Raw genomic sequence first — 17055 nt, 5'->3', positions numbered from 1 at the left:
CTAGATTTTTGTCGTTGCAGGGTTGCTGCAGCCTGGTTTTTTTACAGCTGTTACAAACATGTGGAGACTCCTCCTTTCTAATACCCTCCACCATTTTAGTTTTTCATCACTTGTGGCACTGTTTCCTTTCACTGACCATGTGGATGTTCACTGGGCAGCAACAACTTCCACCAGAGCTAAAACATGCCCAAAAAGAATTTTCAAACTCGCTGTGAATGTGTCCTGGGGGGGAGCTTGGGGAGTCATGTAATTCAAGAACTGTAAACATTAGTAGCAACTTGGTGTGTTCTTTACTGTTTGTTTTATTCCCTGCCTGTAGAATAATGAGAAGCAAATGCGTCAGCTCTCGGTCATCCCACCCATGATGTTCGACGCGGAGCAGAGACGAGTGAAGTTCATTAACATGAATGGTCTGATGGAGGATCCCATGAAAGTGTATAAAGACAGGCAGTTCATGAATGTCTGGACTGACCACGAGAAAGAGATCTTTAAAGAAAAGTAATGACTTTTTTTATCTTTTAGCTTTATTAGATTGAAATGAGATAATGCCAAACCCCACAGTAAATATCTGCTAAATGAGGAATGCTGAAGCTTTTGGGCAGTAATATTTGATAATGTTCTTAGTTGGATGGAAGAAATACTGCAAAAGTTTTCCACAGAGTAGGCTCACATGCATTTAGTCCTTAAATACAAAATTCTCTCAAAAGTACTTTAGTTCTGTGGTAGGATTAAAATGAGAAAAGTAGACACATGTTCTTGTTATATCAGCTAATGGGTAATTTTAAGTGCTTAGTTCTAAATCTGCACAATTTGAAGAGGGGGCTTTGTAGCCTAATTTCAGTTTTGCCAACAAAAGGCTTGTGATGGAACACATTGTTTTGAAGATTGCTTTGCTTATTTCATTGTGGATCATGTTGATAAACTGACATAATTTTTGATTTGTAAAAGGTTTGTCCAACATCCCAAGAACTTTGGTCTCATTGCTTCCTACCTGGAACGAAAGGTAAGACATTTTTGAAAATGAGCAGAGCCTGGGGTGGGATCCCTGAGTGTAAGTCATTCACTTCTGCATCATTTGTCTTCCTGGAAAATAATCTTAAGTCCAAAAAAAGTTACTGCTTTGAGAGCATTTTATAACACTTGATGAGCAACACAATCAGTAATCATTTAACAAAAGTTTGTCAAATGACACTGTTGGCAAGGATAAAAGCAAATGGCCCTTCATGTAGTTTGGACATTTTCTTGTTTAATCAGGTGAGCTTTGACTGTCTCACTGCTTAGGAAGGACATCATTGTCTCTGCTGACCCAAACAAACCTTCCCACCACCTCTCCAGTCTGTGGGATCCCACTGCTGGCTCAGGCTTTGGAAATAACCTTAGTCTTTAGACCTTGATTTTGCAGAATTGGTGTAAGAAGTAATGAGGATTAATTTGTTAAGACTTAGAGCAGAATCTTGAGTACCTGCAGCTGCTGTGGTAAATAGAAGCTTTCAGACTTGCAGATTGTCTAGTACAGATTAAATCATGCAGGCAGGAGTAGCTGAGGGGTATGTAAATGCATGAAGACTTGTGTTTAACACTGTAATTTTATGCATAGTTATGTTGTTAGATTTGTGCATGAATTCACTTCCCTGCTGAGAAAACAAATCTCATAGTTTTATTTTAGTCTAGAGGTTGAAGAGTTTGTGCTCAGGGAAATTAAATACTCAAAACTTATTTTTCCAATAGGAGTAAAGCCTTTTTCTGCTTTTTCACTTTAGAATGTTCCCGACTGTGTATTATATTATTATTTGACCAAGAAAAATGAAAATTATAAAGCCCTTGTACGAAGGAATTATGGCAAACGCAGAGGAAGAAATCAGGTATCTTAAATTTATTCATCTCTTGGATATTGGTGTTTTATTGTTTCATATTTACAGCTGTTTCACTGTCTGATATAGCAATGGATTATATACATGGGGGAAAATATGTTTCTTTTAACTGTGTTCTTGGCATTCTAAAATTTAGGTAATCCTGGCCTCAAGAGTGTTCTTGGTCAGTTTGGTTTTAATTCTGTGAAATATCTTCTTCCTTTGCTCGTTTGTTACTTGTTTTAATATGACAATTCATTTTCTTTGAGGACCCTGCCACTGACAGTGATGTTGAATCCATCAATAAATCCTGTGTTGGAACCAACAGAAATTAGGTTTAGCATTTGATTTGCAGTGGAAAATATATAATCACTTCATAATGTCAGTGTCTGTCAAAAGGCAGAAATTAATAGTGATCTTTATTTGGTGGTCAGGCTCAAAGTCAAACTGGAACTTCCTAGTTAGAAGAAAGAGACCAATTTGATGCATTCAAGTAAAAAATTCTGCTGATTCAGGAAGTATTTATTGGGAAGTCTTTGGAGTGGAAAAGAACAGCATTTTATGTACCAAAGCATATAAATACATGTGCTGAGCTACCAGGGTTAATGTGGATATTGGAAAACAAGCAAGCAAAAAAAGGAACTTTGGGACTGTACAAATCTGCACTGCAAAATAGCAAATACAGAAAATATTGTACCTCGGGGTGCCTGAGCCCTCTTTCCAAATACTGAAGTTTTCTGAGAGTCCCAGTAAAAGTATTTTTTTTTTACATAAAATTGCTGCAAGTGGCCTCAACTGATAAGCTGATCCTGCTCAACAGAAACAGCCACTGGGTTGTGCTTCTGTGGTGCTGTTGTACTTAAATCTTTTGAATCATGGCCTGGTGTTCTATAAGGGGAGCCATTCATGGGAGACTGACTTGTCTGCACCCAAAGTCATGGATTGCTTGGGATAAGGTCACTGTCATTTAGTTGGAGCTTCTGCTGTGGCCAGTTTGAACAGCTGTGGCAGAGAAATGACTGGAAATCAGCTGGGTTTTACCAGTAGATTTTCTAAGCCTAGTATTGCATTTTAATAGGAGAAGGGAGTTGTTTGGCTGGTGATGGGGCAGGATTGCAGCTGGAGTCTGGATGTGTGGCAAATGCAAGGAAGATGGAAATAAAGAAGATTGTCCAGTGTGGACAATCACTGTGGACACTGAACACAGAGAGTGCTGCCACCTGAAATGGCTCCATGTCCCACTCCATTATAAAGTGAGATTGGTGTGGTCATAGCCAGTGTCACATGTTGAGTGGTGTCCTTGCTGTGTGCTGTTCTCCTGCAGCTGTTCTAAGGGTGAGGAGGCAGAACTGGCTCAGCTGTAGTGCAATGTAACTGGAAGTTCTGAGATATTCAGAAGGCCATTACTGCATGTATAAATGTCTTTTTCACATTAATAAAATTAGAATATTGGAACTGGTAGAATTCAGAATCTGGATGAACTTTTCAGTCCATAAGTAGCTGCTTTCCTTGGGTAACGTGTATATAAACCGGGAGGATTTTAATTGCAGCCCTGGACTCAAGGGCACGGATTTGTGAACTTCACTCACTGTGAAAGGAAGCCCAAGGTGCTCTGCCTGACTTTGTACCTGTGAGTGCTGATTTATATGAGTAACTTCATACATGGGTTGGAACACTGAAGGTTTGTTCAGCTCACATTCCTTGCTCTTTGAATTTTAGCAGAGTTGTGCTTCTCATGTGCTGGTTGTTGATCCACATTAAGTTCCACAGCAGATCACTAAACTTTGGGCAACTGCAACAGGCTTAATGTGTGCTCAGGTGAGGGTGCAGGTGAGTGCCAGGCTCTTACTGTGGAGAGGCTTGAGGGGTACTTGCCAACTCAAGGGAACACTCTCAGCATTCCAAATGGGAAATTTAGTTTGAATTCAGAAGTATTGTAGTTAGCATGATTGGTAACACTATAGTAAGGAATTGAACAGTATGAAAACTTGTATTTGTATTTCTCAATTTTATTAATGGCACATCTGTAACAGCTAGTGAAAAAGCACTTGAGAGGGCTGAGCTGCCTGGCTTGGCAGCACTTTTATCTCAGAGCTGCAGAATGCAGCTCACCCCCTTCCCCCTCCCGTGCCCCAGCTTTGTTTGAAGCTGATATTTTTCATATCTCTCAGGAGCAACTTGAAACTTTCTTGCTGATTGGCAAACACAAGTCGTGTAAGATTTATGAGGTGCTCCAGGAAGGGCTCATGCCAATGACAGGTGCTTCAGCTTAAACTCTTAAGAGTTCATATATTTTTGTAAATTAGCAAGTGGAGTATTGCAATGCAGAAGATACTAATCACAGTAACGATGGTGAAATCCTTCAGAGAATGTCGTGAGCACAGCTTGGCTCGGGTTTCACTGTGGGGGCTTTTACTTGAGAGCAGCTGAATGCTGGACTAAGGATGTGAAGAGGTGTAAGGCTAATTAAACTCTCATGTGGTTTTGTCTTCAAATAGGTCTAGAAAGGACTTTTTACAAAATGTTGCCTAAACTGTTCTAGAATATCACAGAATTGACTAAACAAGTGTTCATAGACAGGCAGTGGGCAGTGCTGCTGTGTGCATAGCCAGGCAGTGGGCAGTGCTGCTGTGTTCATAGACAGTGGGCAGTGCTGCTGTGTGCATAGCCAGGCAGTGGGCAGTGCTGCTGTGCTCATAGCCAGGCAGTGGGCAGTGCTGCTGTGTGCATAGCCAGGCAGTGGGCAGTGCTGCTGTGCTCATAGCCAGGCAGTGGGCAGTGCTGCTGTGCTCATAGCCAGGCAGTGGGCAGTGCTGCTGTGCTCATAGCCAGGCAGTGGGCAGTGCTGCTGTGCTCATAGCCAGGCAGTGGGCAGTGCTGCTGTGCTCATAGCCAGGCAGTGGGCAGTGCTGCTGTGCTCATAGCCAGGCAGTGGGCAGTGCTGCTGTGCTCATAGCCAGGCAGTGGGCAGTGCTGCTGTGCTCATAGCCAGGCAGTGGGCAGTGCTGCTGTGCTCATAGCCAGGCAGTGGGCAGTGCTGCTGTGCTCATAGCCAGGCAGTGGGCAGTGCTGCTGTGCTCATAGCCAGGCAGTGGGCAGTGCTGCTGTGCTCATAGACAGTGGGCAGTGCTGCTGTGCTCATAGGCAGTGGGCAGTGCTGCTGTGCTCATAGCCAGGCAGTGGGCAGTGCTGCTGTGCTCATAGACAGTGGGCAGTGCTGCTGTGCTCATAGCCAGGCAGTGGGCAGTGCTGCTGTGCTCATAGCCAGGCAGTGGGCAGTGCTGCTGTGCTCATAGGCAGTGGGCAGTGCTGCTGTGCTCATAGGCAGTGGGCAGTGCTGCTGTGTGCATAGCCAGGCAGTGGGCAGTGCTGCTGTGCTCATAGGCAGTGGGCAGTGCTGCTGTGCTCATAGGCAGTGGGCAGTGCTGCTGTGCTCATAGGCAGTGGGCAGTGCTGCTGTGCTACTCTCCTGCCTGCAGAGCAGAGTGTGTGTGCTCACCCTGGCCTGGGCAGCAGGTGCTCACTGATGTGAGCAGCCAGCAATGTGTGTGTGTGTGGCGGCCGATCCGCGCTGCCCTGCGGGGATCACCTCCGGTGACTCCGGTGGATCAGGAGGCTCTGTGTGTGTGTGTGTGTGTGAGTGAGAGGGGCAGCTTAAGTGGCAGCATGACACGGTTGCCTGGAATAAACACGTTGCTGGGTCAGGCAGCCTGTGCCGAAGAGTGTGTGATGTCGCTGCCAGGGTGGGCTCTGCCCTCGTGCCCCGGGGCACAGCCCGTCCCCTCGGGGGCCCAGGGAAGGGTTTAACCGGCAGATGAATGTGCAGGTACGTCGCTGAGTGAGGCTTCGGCTGCTTTCAGGTTTGTGTTTCACCTGCACTTGGCCTGTTGGTTCTGCATGTTCAATGAATGCACCGTGAAACAGAGAACCAAGTTATTTATAAGGGTGACTTTAAGTTAGCCAGGCAAGAACAGGATTTTCAGCAACTGTTTTGTAAATGGATTCGATGTAAAATACTTTTTAAAAAAAAAAATTTCTCCTCAAAATGCAGTTCTTTAACTCCTTGCTTTCCAGGCCAATCTATCCAGCACAATGGAAATAATTTATCTTAGCCTGTCTCTGACATCTTACTTGAAGGAAGTTTTTGCATAATCAAGTGCTGGCAGCATCCTAAATGCTAATAATTTGCAGCAAGATGATAATGGTTAGTGTTCAGAGTTTCTGCTCCAGTTCACATTATTAAAATGTCAAAACCAAGTCAGTTTTGTGACTATTTTAAGCCTCAATTTTATTAGTGAAACAGTGACACCTGCTGCTGCACTTACTGCTAGGTTGGTTCCTCTGTGAAAAAGAAAAGACTATTTTGAGGAATTTTTCAGTGGGTTGTAAAATCTGAGAGAAGGAAGTCCTAGAACAGCAATGTTGTAGTTCTCTATCCTTGTGGTTCTGTCCTTGTCTTTCCATGAATTACCACATGAACTGTGGGTATCTGATTGGTACAAGCACAACACTTACTGTGCTTGTAAAACTGCCATCTCAATAGAGACATTTTTGTTGGGTTTTTTAGTAATTCTTGGCTATAACTTTATTTCTGTAAATTCACTGGAAATGTAAGTCTAAAATTCCTGACCCAATTTTTTGCAACAGTTACATTTCTTAATTAGTAATGACAGTTTTGAGAAGATGACTTAGAGTTGGTCATGATTTTTATGCTACAAGACCTTCTGCTTCCAAGTTGTAAGATATCATGTTTCACTATTTTAAAGTGGGCAAAGTTAAAAATAAAATTGGAGAGGAGCAACACCCTTACTGTGTTGTCAGCCCTCCCCAGGCACTTTAAAACGTAGCTGTTCATTTCCAGTGTGGCTCAGCACAGCCAGTGTATTTGCTGCACATGGTCACCTCCAGCAACTTCTGTTTCCATGGAATTTATAAAACAAAATACCATATCTGAGTGGGGCAGGAGACACACAAGAGACAATAAATGGAGAGGTACTGAGGATATGTAGCTAATATATAGAAACTGGGCATTCTGTGGCAAAGGGGACCTGGGAAATCTGGGAGACAGTACCTTGTGTTTGTTCTGTTTGAGAGTGCAGAGAGGTGTGATGGGTTTTGGCAGAGACATTCTACTGTTACATTGACCACCATGCAGTGACTGTAACCATATTATCGAGTGGGAGGGAAGGAGCATCAGAGCTGGTGCTGCTTGCTCTGAGTGCAAGTTGCTGCACCTTTGTGTGGTCAAGTCATCTAAATCCCATTTTGTTGCAGCAACAGATTGCTCGTCCTTCTCAAGAAGAAAAGGTAGAAGAAAAGGTAGAAGAGGAAAAATCAGACAAATCAGAGAAAAAAGAGGAGGAAAAGAAAGATGAGGAGGAGAAGGATGAGAAGGAGGAATCTAAGTAAGTGTATATATACTGAAATGCATTAATTCCCCCTGGACTGCAGGTTTGTACAAAGATCATTTGCACAAAACAGCATTTGCATTAGCCTGACAGTGCAATCTGCACTGAAAACTGTTTCTGTTTAGGTTGGGTTTTGTGCATTAAAACTTTTTTTTGGACGTGCACATTCCTCTATCTTGCTGACCTATTCAGACTGGGGGAAAAAGCAATGGGATTATTGTTTTGTGCATGTAATAATTTCCATATCTTGTTGGTTTGGGCTTTTTTGATATGTTCTGTCAGAGTGTTTGTATTTTCTCTGAGGTTGATGGTACCACACATCTGTGTTACTCTGGAGCAAAGTTTGGGCAGTAAATTGAGTCTGTTTCACTAAGGGCATCTTTTGGATTCACGAGTTTTGTTTGGGGTATTTGGGGGGTTTTTTGTATGTTTTGTTTGGGGTATTTGGGGCGGTTTTGTATGTTGATATTCAGGAATAACTGCTCACAGTGGCTCTCTGAATGTGACTGAATTATATTTTAATTACTCCCAGAGAGAATACCAAAGAAAAGGACAAAGCTGAAGCTGCCCCAGAGGAACCAGAGGAAAGGGAGCAGGCGGCTCCTCGGGGCCGCAAAACCGCCAACAGCCAAGGGCGGCGCAAGGGCAGAATCACCAGGTCCATGACAAACGAGGCTGCCCAGGCCAGCGCTGCTGCTGCTGCAGCCACCGAGGAGCCTCCCCCGCCTCTCCCACCCCCACCAGAACCTTGTGAGTACCATTTGCAGGGCACCCAGGGCCCAGCTGCTCCTCAGCTCTTCGCCCACACAGGGCTGCTCTCTGGCATCAGTGCGCTCCTGGTTTTCTGCTTAGTGTGACTTCTGTATTCTTAGCCCTGGTTATGATTTTGTGACTGTGCAGAGCTGTTGAACTTCACGAGTGTGACTTCATGAATAGTGTATGTGTGGTCAGGTGACTGTTAGAACCGTGTGAGGGGTTGGAAAGACAGTTCAGCTGTTCTGTGGTAAGCACCTTTTCTCTCTGTGCAGGTTCATGGTGGGTCTGTAGAGATCCAGGTGCCTGTGACACAGATTGACTTACAGGCTCTAGCTGTCAGAAAATATTGTTAATAAGGAGATCTGTTATTTGAGTACTTCAGGGAGTTTCATAACCTGACACACATCTTAGCAAGTCATTGTTTTTGCATTAGATGGCAAGAGACTTTTTTAAAATAAAATGTTACTTTCTTGGGTCATATGGTTAAAAAACACAACACAAGCTCTGAGTTTATTTTGGAAAAGGCTGACCTAATTTGTGGTGGTGCAGAAGTACCAGAATACTTTGTGGCTGGTAAATAATTATCCAGGATGGTGGGACAGGTTTTTTTCCCTGCAGTGCTCTGCTGTGGCAGAGTTTGCTGCTCCTTGTGCTTCAGCTGGGCTGTTACAGGCAGCTACTGTTCTGGAGCTTGTAACAACTCTTTTGTTGCTCAGATATTCTGAATGTCCTAAAGAATAGAGTAAGTGGGTAAATTAGTTCTTGTGTAACTGTAAATATCAGAGATTGTGGTGGACTTTCTTGCTCAGTTGATACACTGGGTTTTTTGTCAGCAGCTGGACTGAGGCAGTAGCAGTTTCTGCTTTGAGTTTGTTTTATTTTTAACCATTTTTACAGGATTTTCTGGAAAATACAAAGTAGTTTTTTGGTGAATCAATTCCTTTACAGTGTCCCACTTGTTTGTTCAGAGAAGTTGTTGCAGGGTCTGTGTTGTGTGCAATGGCAGGTTTTATGGAAAGGAGTTGGAGGCTGGTGCAGGTCAGTGCTGTTCAGAAATTTAAACAGAATTATATAAAATCCAGAGGAGTGAATGCAAAGCACTTTGCCCTGTATCATAGTTAGTCTCTTGTGTGTTTTTACTTGCTTTTTTTGGTTTGTTTTATTTTTCTCCATTTGTCCAGTTGGAGAACTCAGTTAATACAAGAGCAGTGGATTTCTTGACACCCTCTAACCAGTAAATAACCATTCCAGTCCTTCCCACAGCAGTCAGTGAAACAGGATTGAACTAGTTTGTAGCATGTGGGATTGCTGCTTTTGATAGCTGATGGTAATTGTTGGCATTTAAAATAAAATTGTAGTGATAAATCCTAAGTTACTTACAAGTCTTCCTTGACAAACCATCATAGTTTTGTGGGCAGAATAGTTCTGACCAGTTTTCTCTGCTGAGATTGTGGTGGTTCCTTCTCTGTCTCTGATTTGGTTTGATGGAGATTGACTGCTTCCCTCTGACAAGAGCAGCTTTCCCCAGTGACTTGAGCCAGCCATAATATAAATAGATTTGTTGACTGTGGGATGCATAATTGGTGCCACAATAGTGAATCCTGGTCTCTGCTCAGTGTCTTTGTTTCTCTTTCAGCTTCTACAGAGCCTGTGGAGACATCCCGCTGGACAGAAGAGGAAATGGAAGTTGCTAAGAAAGGTAAACCTTGTCAAGCTTTTCACTTCCTTCTGCATGCTAGTGTTTGCAAAATGTCAAGAATTTGCTGAATTACTGAATACAGTAGCTGTGATTTTTGCCAACTCTATGCTGAATGAATAATTTGAAAATTGCTGTTGATTTTTTTCTAAAAAAGGAAAAAGCAAACACCTTTAATAGACAAAATCATTTTTGAGACTCATGTTGTCTCTTTTCATGTGGACTACTTACAACTGTGTGATGTTGTACCTGGTTCATGGAAGACTTTGGAACAGATGTGAAGGTGTTTGTCATAGGACAGTTTTCAAAGTAATGTGTGTGTAAGATACAAAAGAAATTTTTGTAAAAGACATTCTTTTAACAGAAAAGCTAATGCAGTTTGCAACTTGCCTGTTCATTTTGCAGATACTGTTACCTATGGCTTTTATGCATAAAACCAATATTTTTGCAGAAGTGTCACATGTTGGGAACAAGAAAGGGTTAAGCTGAAGGCTTCATTAGCAGCCACTCGGGTTGACACAGCTTTTCTTCACCACATGAGCAGTTACCAAATACATTGCCACAGTGTTGTTCTCTCAAGGACCACAGTTCTCCTGTATCTTGCCTTCCCCCTGGCATTCTTGTTCCATTTATTAGGGTTTGGATAGCTGAGTTATTTGTCATAGTAAATATTGGTTCCTGTACATTTGAACAGGTCTAGTGGAACACGGCCGGAACTGGGCAGCCATTGCCAAAATGGTTGGGACAAAAAGTGAAGCTCAGTGTAAGAACTTCTACTTCAACTATAAAAGGAGACACAACCTGGACAGCCTCCTCCAACAGCACAAACAGAAGGTGAGTCATTGAACATTTTGCAGGAGAAAACTGGGCACCTTTCTGAAGTCATTCATCACACTTCACTGAGCCTGTTTTGCAGTCGCCACTTCCTTTTCTACTTGTTTATTGTGTTGTGACATAAATCTCCTAGAAAAGGCAGCTGGTGCTCTCTGACCTGTGATCCTGATCACTGCTTGCCTTGAAATGCAGTATAAAGTTTTCTGTCAGATAAAACACTGGAGCCTGAGGAGCTCTTTGGTGCTCTGCAAACCACATTCCATGTTCAGGTCATCACTGCAGAACAGTTCCTTGCAATGCAGTAGACACTGACCTTACTAAACAGAGCAGCAGAGTTGGTAGAAGTCCTGGAACTGGCAGTTTTGGGGCATCTAAACTGAATCCTGTGTGTTGGAATCCTCTAAACTGCAGTGTTATCCTAGTCTTCTCTCACTGAGGTGAAGAGCTGCAGTATTTCTATTGTGCCCCAGACACGCCATGAAACTTGTTTGGACTGGGAACAGGAAAAGCTGGCCTGAAGCTCAAAGTGTCCCCTTGTGAATGACTGGGCTAAACAGAGATTCTCTGTCTTACATTGCAACCTCAGCTTGGTAAAGGGGAATGCATGTAAAAGGCAGAAACACTTGCAAATTCTCAGTCCACTGTCAATGCTGTGTCTCGCTCAGTCTTCGCGAAGGCCCCGGGAGGAGCGAGATGTGTCCCAGTGTGAGAGCGTGGCCTCGACCGTGTCAGCTCAGGAGGATGAGGATATTGAAGCATCTAATGAAGAAGAGAACCCAGAAGACAGTGAAGGTAACTTTTCTGGGAAGGAAACTTGTGTGTGCACAGAAAGGAATCTGAACTTTGTGCCAGTTACAAGCTCAGAGCACTGGCTTCCTCTTCATGATGTGCTGCTCCAGTGCTGCCCTTCAGCTGGATTTCAACAACTGGAACTCACTGGGGGGAAAATGCATTTTTAGTATTGAGCAGCCTAAAGATTTTACTCTTAGTGTTTCGAGATGCTTTGATTATGTTGTTATGTAGAGTGTTGAAACAAGGTGAATCAAATGTGTATCATATATATGTCAGTCAAATAGATGCAAAGCTTCAGACAAGCAAATTCAAGTGGTGGATTTTTGGTGTAGTTTTTTACATGTGTATTTATTGGTTGCAACTGCTAATAATTATAGGCACTCAACATCATTCAGTCTTGGCTGATCTTTTGTAGAGCAGAAGGCAGTAGAATTCATAAATAAGGAATGAGAGCATATGCCTAAGTGTTGGGGATTTGGTTTTTCACTTGTTGGTATTTTTTTAGTTGCAGTGGGTGTGAGTGTAACTCAGCAAATTGTCCATTTCTATAAAAAGTTGAAATAAATTATTTTGCAGATGGTTAAAATAGATGGATCCTTCTTGCACCCAATTTCTTAGATCTCATAATATTGTATCTTTATGCCAAAACACTTTTTTCCCAGGTGCTGAAAATAGTTCTGATACAGAAAGTGCTCCATCTCCAACTCCAGCAGAACCTGCTAAACCAAGTGAAGAAACTCCACCTGAAAGTGCTGCTCGGAAAGTAACCACTGAGGCCCCAGCAGAGCCAGAACCTGCCATTAAACCTGCAGCCAGCACATCTCCCTCCCTGCCAGCTCAAAGTGTATCAACAGCTGAAACTCAGAACCCTGAGCCACAGGTTAAGGAAGAAATAACCAATGAGGCAGAAGAGCCCATGGAGGTTGACAGCAGGAGCCATCCAGTTGAAGCTAAGCCTGTGATTACTCTTCCAGTTCATACCAAAGTAGAACCTGTAGAGACTGAAGTGAGGCTACCAGAAAATATTCAAGTGAAAATAGAGAGTGATACCAAAGAGAGAGAGATGGAGAAACCCAAGGAAAAGTCAGAACCAGAAGAAATGGATTATAGTCTGTCACAACAAGTTAATGCAGCAAGACAAGAATCCCATTCAGACAATGACTCGAGTGCCACCTGTAGTGCTGATGAGGAGGTTGATGGAGAGCCAGACAGACAAGGGTGGGTTGAATTGTTCAAATATTGACATATATAAGAGATGGTTTAAGAAGTGATTTTACTTGACAGCAATCCAAAAATTATCATCAATAGCAACACTTGTAAAAGGTTTCTACGATGGAAAGAATTTCTAATGGTTCTTTGCAGAAGTGCAGCAGAGGGAAATGCTGATTTAAAATTTTAATGAAAAGCCAGAGGAAGGGTCTGCTAAGAAAAAATTCTGTGGTGATAGAGTTTTGGAACCATTTGTCTCTGGGGGATGTCTGACACCACTGAGAATATTTGAAGTCTTTTCAGTATTCTGTTGGTGCAGTTCCTGTGTAACCTCAGTGCAGCATCACAGCCAATGCCCCCTCCCTCTCACTGGTCTTAATATACACGCAGTACCAGGGAGAGATGTTAAATGTCAAAAGTATCCAGTGTCATGTAGTGCATGTGGTCTTGGAAGAGTGCAGGTGATGGTGTTTCTGCTCTCTCTTGCCTCTTCAAACATCATCTTGCCACAAATGTCTTAGCTCTCCATGTGACATTATTCAGTTGTAGGGTGCTGTAGACTGCTCTATTTTCTGTGGATTAATCTGTCTATTGCTTTCTATCCATGCTGTTTCTACAAAGCATTCTTTATTAGGCAAGTTGTATTGTTGCAGCGCTGCACAGATAAATGTCTGATATGGGACATTCTAACACTCATTTTGGTATTTCTGTGTATTATGAAAATACAGCAACATCTGTTGCCTATTCTGCCAGAAGTGCTATGGGGCAAAACACAACAATCTGATCTTTTTAGCTATTTGTCCAGCTCATTAAATGTGTTGACTTTTTGAAGTTGAGAATTCTGCCTATACATTTTTTAATATGTTTAATCTTGGTACTTTTGGTGATGTTTTTCCCTTCTATCTGTTTTTCCAGTATTTTCAGCAGAGAGTCAAAGCCCTCACTGTTAAATCCCACTGGGTCAATACTGGTGTCATCCACCATAAAACAAGGGCAGATGGACCTGCAACAGCTTCACCACCGAGCTGCTGTCATCCCACCTATGGTATGGCAGTGTTTCTTGTCCCTAAAACTAATCACAACACTAAAGCAAAAACAAATCATGCAACAAATGAAAAAATATATAATTTGCTTTATTATTGTCTCTTTTGGGGAAAAGTAGGTTAAGCAGAACCGAATATAAAACTAACAGCTTAAAACCACCCATACACAGACTGAGCCGCTGCAGTGGGGCAATGGAGCTGGACAGCTGCTTCTGTGAGTGCCTGTGTTGGTGCCCCTGATGTTAACAGCTTCCCATGCCTGCAGGTTTCCTGCAGCCCCTGCTCTGTGCCCGTTGGCACCCCAGTGAGTGGCTACGCCCTGTACCAGCGGCACATCAAGGCCATGCACGAGTCGGCGCTGCTGGAGGAGCAGCGCCAGCGCCAGGAGCAGCTGGACATGGAGTATCGCAGTGCTGTGAGCCCCTGTGGCCCTGCCAAGAGCCCCAGTGTTGAGTGGGAGGGTAAGTGTTGTCTCACCTGTCCAGTGTTGAGTGAGAGGGTCAGTGTTCTCACACCTGTCCAGTGTTGAGTGGGAGGGTCAGTGTTCTCACAGGTGTCCAGTGTTGAGTGAGAGGGTCAATGTTCTCACACCTGTCCAGTGTTGAGTGGGAGGGTAAGTGTTGTCTCACCTGTCCAGTGTTGAGTGGGAGGGTAAGTGTTGTCTCACCTGTCCAGTGTTGAGTGGGAGGGTCAGTGTTCTCACAGGTGTCCAGTGTTGAGTGAGAGGGTCAGTGTTCTCACACCTGTCCAGTGTTGAGTGGGAGGGTAAGTGTTGTCTCACCTGTCCAGTGTTGAGTGGGAGGGTCAGTGTTCTCACAGGTGTCCAGTGTTGAGTGGGAGGGTCAGTGTTCTCACACCTGTCCAGTGCTGAGTGGGAGGGTCAGTGTTCTCTCACCTGTCCAGTGTTGAGTGAGAGGGTCAGCGTTCTCACAGGTGTCCTGGGACAATGCAAGTGTAACCTTTTAACTCCCAATTTGTAACACAGGGTTCTTCTCTTTCTCATAACTCACAGGAAAGCCAGTGGCCTACATGCCTTATGCTGAGGTCAAGCGAATAGAACAGGAAGCACAAGTGCAAAATACAGCAACAAGGTCAGCATCACCCTACAGGTTGTCTCCAAGAGAAGTCAACAAAGCCTCTCCCCAGCCCGAGATGAACACAGCTCGCTACAGTGTCCCACCAGGTAAAGATTGGAACATCAGGGTGATGTGTTGTCCTCCTTTGGAAGCTGGACTTGATGTAGGATCAAATTATTCTCTAAACTCTTTGTGAATTAACATGGGTAAATACATTGTTTTCTGTGTGTGCATGTAAATAGCTGCTCTGTATTTTGGGTGTTGGGAGGCAATTCCCCTCAGAAACTGTCAGATGAACTGTGCTATTTCTGCTCTTCCTGCCTCTCTAACAGCTTGTAGAGCTCAAACCCACTGCAATGTTTAATGTACAATTTTCCCCCTCCAGTTCTCCAGCCAGCACCTCACCAGGTGATAACCAACATACCTGAAGGCGTCCGCCTGCCGACAACCAGACCCACCAGGCCTCCACCACCACTCATTCCTTCCTCCAAAACCAGTGTGCCATCAGAAAAACCTTCCTTCATCATGGGAGGCTCAATCTCACAAGTAAGAGAATTATTATTTGAAAATCTGTGTTACATCCATGTTTTTGTCCTTTCTCCAACCTTTGGCTTCTTGTGCTTGGTTATGGATTCACAGCACTAACCCTTAACACCTACCTATACATTCCACTATTAAAAGTCCAGGAATTTGGAAAATAGAACATGCTGCAGTGACTCCCATTTGGGCGCATGGTTGGGGGTGTCCAGTTGAGGTGACCTGCCTCTCCAGACTACAGTGACTCTGCACTCATGGTGCTGTGTGCTTTGAGACTTCCAGAGGGGTACTGTAGCACTGTAAGATAGGATTAGAGTAGTTTTAGCATTCTCTAAATAGAGATGTGAATCTTCCTTCCAGAAACAAGAATTAATATATATTTGTTGTTTCAGGGAACACCTGGCACTTACTTAACATCCCACAGTCAAGCTTCCTACGCCCAAGAGACTGCAAAGCCATCAGTGGGTTCTATATCTCTTGGGCTGCCAAGGCAGCAGGAGTCAGCCAAACCTGGTAAGAAATGCTGACATGTGTTTGATTATAGACTGTTTAATGACTCATAATTAAAGAAAAAGACCCAACCTTTTTCTTTTTCTTCTCCTGAATAGCTTCCCTGCCCTATATCAAACAAGAGGAATTCTCTCCCAGAAGCCAGAATTCCCAGCCTGAGGGACTCCTGGTCAGGGCACAACATGAAAGTGTGGTGAGAGGTAAAGTCACACATTAGGAAACTCTGTCAGAGCCTGAGAGAACCAAGACAGTTAACATCTAGAGCTCAAACTGCTGAAGTATTGTTTTAAAGTATTCTATGATTATATAAGTATTGTAAGATTACAGGATTAACCTGTTCCCTGTTTTCCAAGACCAGTGTATTTGTAGCTGACTCCTCCTCTCTGCAGGGCTCACTTTAAAATATTTGTTTCAAGACATGGCAGTATCAAAACTAAGTTATTCACTAGAGCATATGCAGAGCAATACATGTGAAATACCCCAAACCATCAAAAGAACAGAAACTAAATAGTAATTAATCCTGTAAAATTACCTGAATTAATCCTGTAAAGGACAGTCTGTAAAGGTCTATGTTAAAAGAGGAAAAAGCCTATGGTCTTAAACTGAAATTTCCCTTGAAATTTAGTGTAAACCAACAGTTCTCGTGGGAGTTTTTAATTATTTCAAGTAGAATGGCTATTTTTTTAATGTCTTATTTATCAGAATGACTTAATATTTCAAATCAGGTACCACAACAATTCAGGAAGGAAGTATAACGAGAGGAACTCCAACCAGTAAAGTTTCTGTTGAGACCATTCCTTCTTTGAGAGGCTCCATAACTCAGGTATTTCTCCCTTTGCTGAGAAGGTTGTAGCAAAACAGCACATTTAAACTGTCACTGTGAATGTGTTTGCATGTCTGAAAAAGTAAATATCACAGAGTAGGAACCTTTAATTCCCTCAGATGTTCAAATCCCACTGTTGCTGAAGTCAGCATTAGCATGATTTCATCTTCATGTGGATGAGTCTTTAAACTTTTTAAATAAAACCCTCAGAGCCTTTGGTAAATCAAACTGAAGGCTCATTAACAATTTTTATGAAAATTGCATCACACCTGAGTTCAAATACTGAAACCAGTTGTAGCCAGTCTGGTGCAGATGCTATTTAAAACCAAAAAGGTAAATTAAGCCCTTTCATCTCACCATTTTTTAAATGCTGCTGTTTTGGTTGGTTTGGGGTCCCTGAGCTGCAGAGATAACAGTATCAGTTCTGCTCTGAGAGGCTTCTTTTCTCTGGGCAGAATGAAACCTAATGGCACCATTAGGTGTGTGGTATATGTTATCTTCCCCCCAAATGGTATTTATGG

The 17055-nt window shown here is 43.1% G+C and overlaps 1 protein-coding gene across 3 annotated transcripts in view; it reads left to right on the top strand.

The window, feature by feature from the left end:
* The window catches only part of NCOR1 (nuclear receptor corepressor 1), a 60970-nt gene that overhangs the window by 26616 nt on the left and 17299 nt on the right, over positions 1-17055 (top strand). For all 3 annotated transcript variants that reach the window (XM_071574955.1, XM_071574953.1, XM_071574954.1), the window contains exons 12-27: positions 320-498; positions 949-1003; positions 1761-1862; positions 7125-7255; positions 7791-8008; positions 9651-9713; positions 10405-10544; positions 11210-11336; positions 11999-12554; positions 13461-13590; positions 13854-14049; positions 14601-14771; positions 15050-15210; positions 15594-15714; positions 15810-15911; positions 16437-16534. In XM_071574955.1, coding sequence (XP_071431056.1) covers positions 320-498; positions 949-1003; positions 1761-1862; positions 7125-7255; positions 7791-8008; positions 9651-9713; positions 10405-10544; positions 11210-11336; positions 11999-12554; positions 13461-13590; positions 13854-14049; positions 14601-14771; positions 15050-15210; positions 15594-15714; positions 15810-15911; positions 16437-16534 — 2550 coding nt within the window. The remainder of the gene's footprint in view (positions 1-319; positions 499-948; positions 1004-1760; positions 1863-7124; positions 7256-7790; positions 8009-9650; positions 9714-10404; positions 10545-11209; positions 11337-11998; positions 12555-13460; positions 13591-13853; positions 14050-14600; positions 14772-15049; positions 15211-15593; positions 15715-15809; positions 15912-16436; positions 16535-17055) is intronic.

The sequence above is a fragment of the Pithys albifrons genome, chromosome 21 (genome assembly GCF_047495875.1).
Source record: "Pithys albifrons albifrons isolate INPA30051 chromosome 21, PitAlb_v1, whole genome shotgun sequence".
NCBI lineage: Eukaryota > Metazoa > Chordata > Aves > Passeriformes > Thamnophilidae > Pithys > Pithys albifrons.
The sequence above is the reverse complement of the archived record's forward strand: the minus strand, read 5'-3'. Positions and strand labels throughout refer to the sequence as shown.